Source organism: Arachis ipaensis, chromosome B08 (assembly GCF_000816755.2).
Source record: "Arachis ipaensis cultivar K30076 chromosome B08, Araip1.1, whole genome shotgun sequence".
Classification (NCBI taxonomy): domain Eukaryota; kingdom Viridiplantae; phylum Streptophyta; class Magnoliopsida; order Fabales; family Fabaceae; genus Arachis; species Arachis ipaensis.
The window spans coordinates 33,528,413-33,531,420 of record NC_029792.2 but is presented as its reverse complement, the minus strand read 5'-3'; the positions used below and the strand labels follow the sequence as shown (position 1 = coordinate 33,531,420).

General features: G+C 26.7%; 1 protein-coding gene across 7 annotated transcripts in view; it reads right to left on the bottom strand.

Annotated features, from left to right (window-relative positions):
• The window catches only part of LOC107613258 (probable leucine-rich repeat receptor-like serine/threonine-protein kinase At3g14840), an 11,470-nt gene that overhangs the window by 7,586 nt on the left and 876 nt on the right, over positions 1–3,008 (bottom strand). For 2 of the 7 annotated variants that reach the window (XM_021109266.1, XM_021109262.1), the window contains exons 4-8: positions 2,807–2,878; positions 2,326–2,382; positions 1,916–1,978; positions 1,732–1,775; positions 1,045–1,430 (exon numbers count right to left, since the gene is read on the bottom strand). In XM_021109266.1, the coding sequence (XP_020964925.1) occupies positions 1,045–1,430; positions 1,732–1,775; positions 1,916–1,978; positions 2,326–2,382; positions 2,807–2,878 (622 nt within the window). Of the gene's footprint in view, positions 1–1,044; positions 1,431–1,731; positions 1,808–1,915; positions 2,034–2,325; positions 2,383–2,806; positions 2,879–3,008 lie in introns of those variants that run through there. The other 5 variants (XM_021109263.1, XM_021109265.1, XM_021109264.1 and 2 more) reach the window with 5 other exon arrangements.

The following is a 3,008-nucleotide window of genomic DNA, read 5'->3' as shown; positions in this document are numbered from 1 at the left end:
ATTGGTTCAACTGATAAATCACTGGTTGAACCGATAAAACTGGTCTCACGTAAATATAAAATATAAAATAGTTAAAAACTTAAAATTAAAATTTGAAATGCATATCTTCACTAACATTTTATGAAGAATCAAGTCTCAACTTCTAAAAATAACTAATATAAAAAAATCATAAAATTTTAATACTATAATAGTATCTTATTTTGACACAATAAAAAATAATTAATTCACAAAGCCTATCATCTAACTATAATATCAGTAGATTTTAACACTAACATCAAAACAAATAACCTTAATCACAATACTAGCAATAAAATAGATCAAGTAAATTAATAAATTTTTAGTGAAATTTATATTTATATTAATAATGGTATATAATTAAAATATAATTAATTTTAAAAATAGAAAAACAAAAATTAAATTAAATTAGATATTTATGTATACTATATAATTAGTATTTGTCAAATATAGTACTTAGAAGTGTAATGGCTAAGTGGCAAGTAGAGCTTACTTTTGCTCCAAGGTTCTTGGTTCGAGACCTTGTGGAGACATTTTAAAAATTTTTTCAAGCAGATCAGTTTGGTTAGACCGGTTTGCACCGGTTCTTATCAGTTCACACCGATTTTATTCCTTAAACGGTCCAAAGAGTAAACTGAACTGGACTATAATCCAGTTCTAATTTGGTTCACTAGTTTTCTGGTCGAACCAACCGATCCAGTTCAGTTTTTACAACTATGGATATAATAATGGTAATTAAGTTGACCATTCAGTTGTTTTAATGGTAATTAAAATCTAATAATAGTTTATAATAAAAGAAACATTCTTTTGCAACAATAAACCTATAGTAATAGTTAGGGGTGTTCATAGATTAGATCATATCCATATAAATCCACAGTATTTATCCGTATCTGATCTGTAATTTGAGAATATGATCTGATCTGTAAGATGATCGGATTGGATCGAATCGGATCCACACTCTAATCAGATAGAAGTAAATATGTTTAAAAAAGTAAACAAAAATTGTATACTTTATAATCAAATAGATACCTGAATGTATACATCAAATACACGCCTTCCTAGGCTGCTATATGTGGTGCCATTGATAAAAACGATCTCTGCAAAGTGGAGATTGACGGTGTAGTTTCCATTTGCCAGGCAAAACCCATAGTAAGTCAAAGAAATGGGAGAACCACGTGCCTTTGTATAAAGATCAACATCATCAACTATGGCAAGTTTGGTTTCATTTTCTTGGATAAGGTCGTACTGATGAACATTATCCATGAAATCACCACCAGTTGTACTAATTGCCCAATTTGATGATTCAACTGTACTTTTCTTAAATGGTACTCCCTTATATGAATCACTCTCATATGTTATCCTTCCTTTCTGTACACTACTATCTCCACCACAATTTATATGGAAAGAATAATAGTCTGCCAAATGAGAAACAAAAGTCTAAAATAAACTCATTTAACTCATATAATATATTATTTTTTACCTATAGTTCACAATTTAAATTTACCTAAACAGTTAAACTATTAAAATGGTATTCTAAAATTTATGTTACTAACAAAAATAATTCTAAAAGATAAAAATGATCAATAAAACTCCGAAATAATTTAAAAATATGATTTATCCTCTAAATTCTCAAATTTAATTACATTAACTACCATCCATACCGTTAATAGTCAAGTACACAATAAATAAATAAACAAATAAATCACATCAACTTACATTTTGGGCATTTTTCTTTGCTTTGCCCACAAGAAAGAGGTCCTCTAAAGAAAAACAATGGGAAAAAAATAAGTTCCTACGGTAAATAAGAAATATGTTAATTAAGCCTAATTAAGATAATTTCATGAAATATATATATAAAAGAAGGTGAAAAAAAAAAGAAAAAAGAAGCAATATTTCTTACATGTTTGACATTTGACATGTTACTGTTTCTGGGGAGTTGCTGAAGTTGTTATATGAAAGATCTCTGTGCACACGTTTTGTGTAATAATTTATTACTGGGAAAATCGCTACGCTTTTTACTTAAGAGGAAGTAGAGCAAGAACAAAGAGGAAAGGAAAGACCAAAAAAAAAAAGGAGGAAAGGAAAAAAAAAAGTATTTTCAGTATATTTTTTACTTCAAAAGAAGAATATTCAAAATATTTGAAAATAACAAAGATAAAATTCTAAAATTTTTACTGTAGAAATTCTAATATTATGTTATCAAATTATTTATTTTAAAAATTTAAATGATTAAGTAAAACCATATGAATAATTTATTTAACAGATTGGACTAATTAATTAAGCATAGGAGCAATTTATATAAGAACTCACATGGGTGCAGTCCAATCGGCGGGCACTTGTCCAGTGAGAATGTTTCCAGTTAAATATCTAAATGAAGAAACAAAAAAATAACAATATCAAAATTCAAAAGCCTTCAGTGCATGTATGATTGGATAAATGTATGAGTCATTGTTGAACCTACACACACATTATAAATTTAGTTTCGATTGATTAACATACTAAAAAATTTTATATAATCATTCAAACAGATTTATATATTTAAATAATAAAATTAAAAAGTTAATTATTTTTGTTGGTGTCAGTATTTCTAATTGGCTATACTATATGATAACGCAACTCAAATTTTCAAATTGACTATTTCTGTTCATATGTAGAAAATATTTTCTTATCTCCTTATATGTGCAGATAAGAAAATATTCTCTACAATATGTAAAACAAAATTTCTATATGTTTAATTTGCTTTCTTATGAATTACATGGAATACATATGTAATGTCAACTACTTTTCTTACATGTACTTTATACTTGATAGCGATGTAAGAAACTTTGGAATTTCTCCTCCTAATTTGTTATAGCTGAGGTCTCTGCAAGAAAAAGACAAAGGATCATAAAACAATTAATAATATATTCTTTTTATGACCAAAAATGATTATTTAGAGCATAAATATTATAAATAAGTGGTCCAATAATATTAAATTAGATAAATTCTGATAC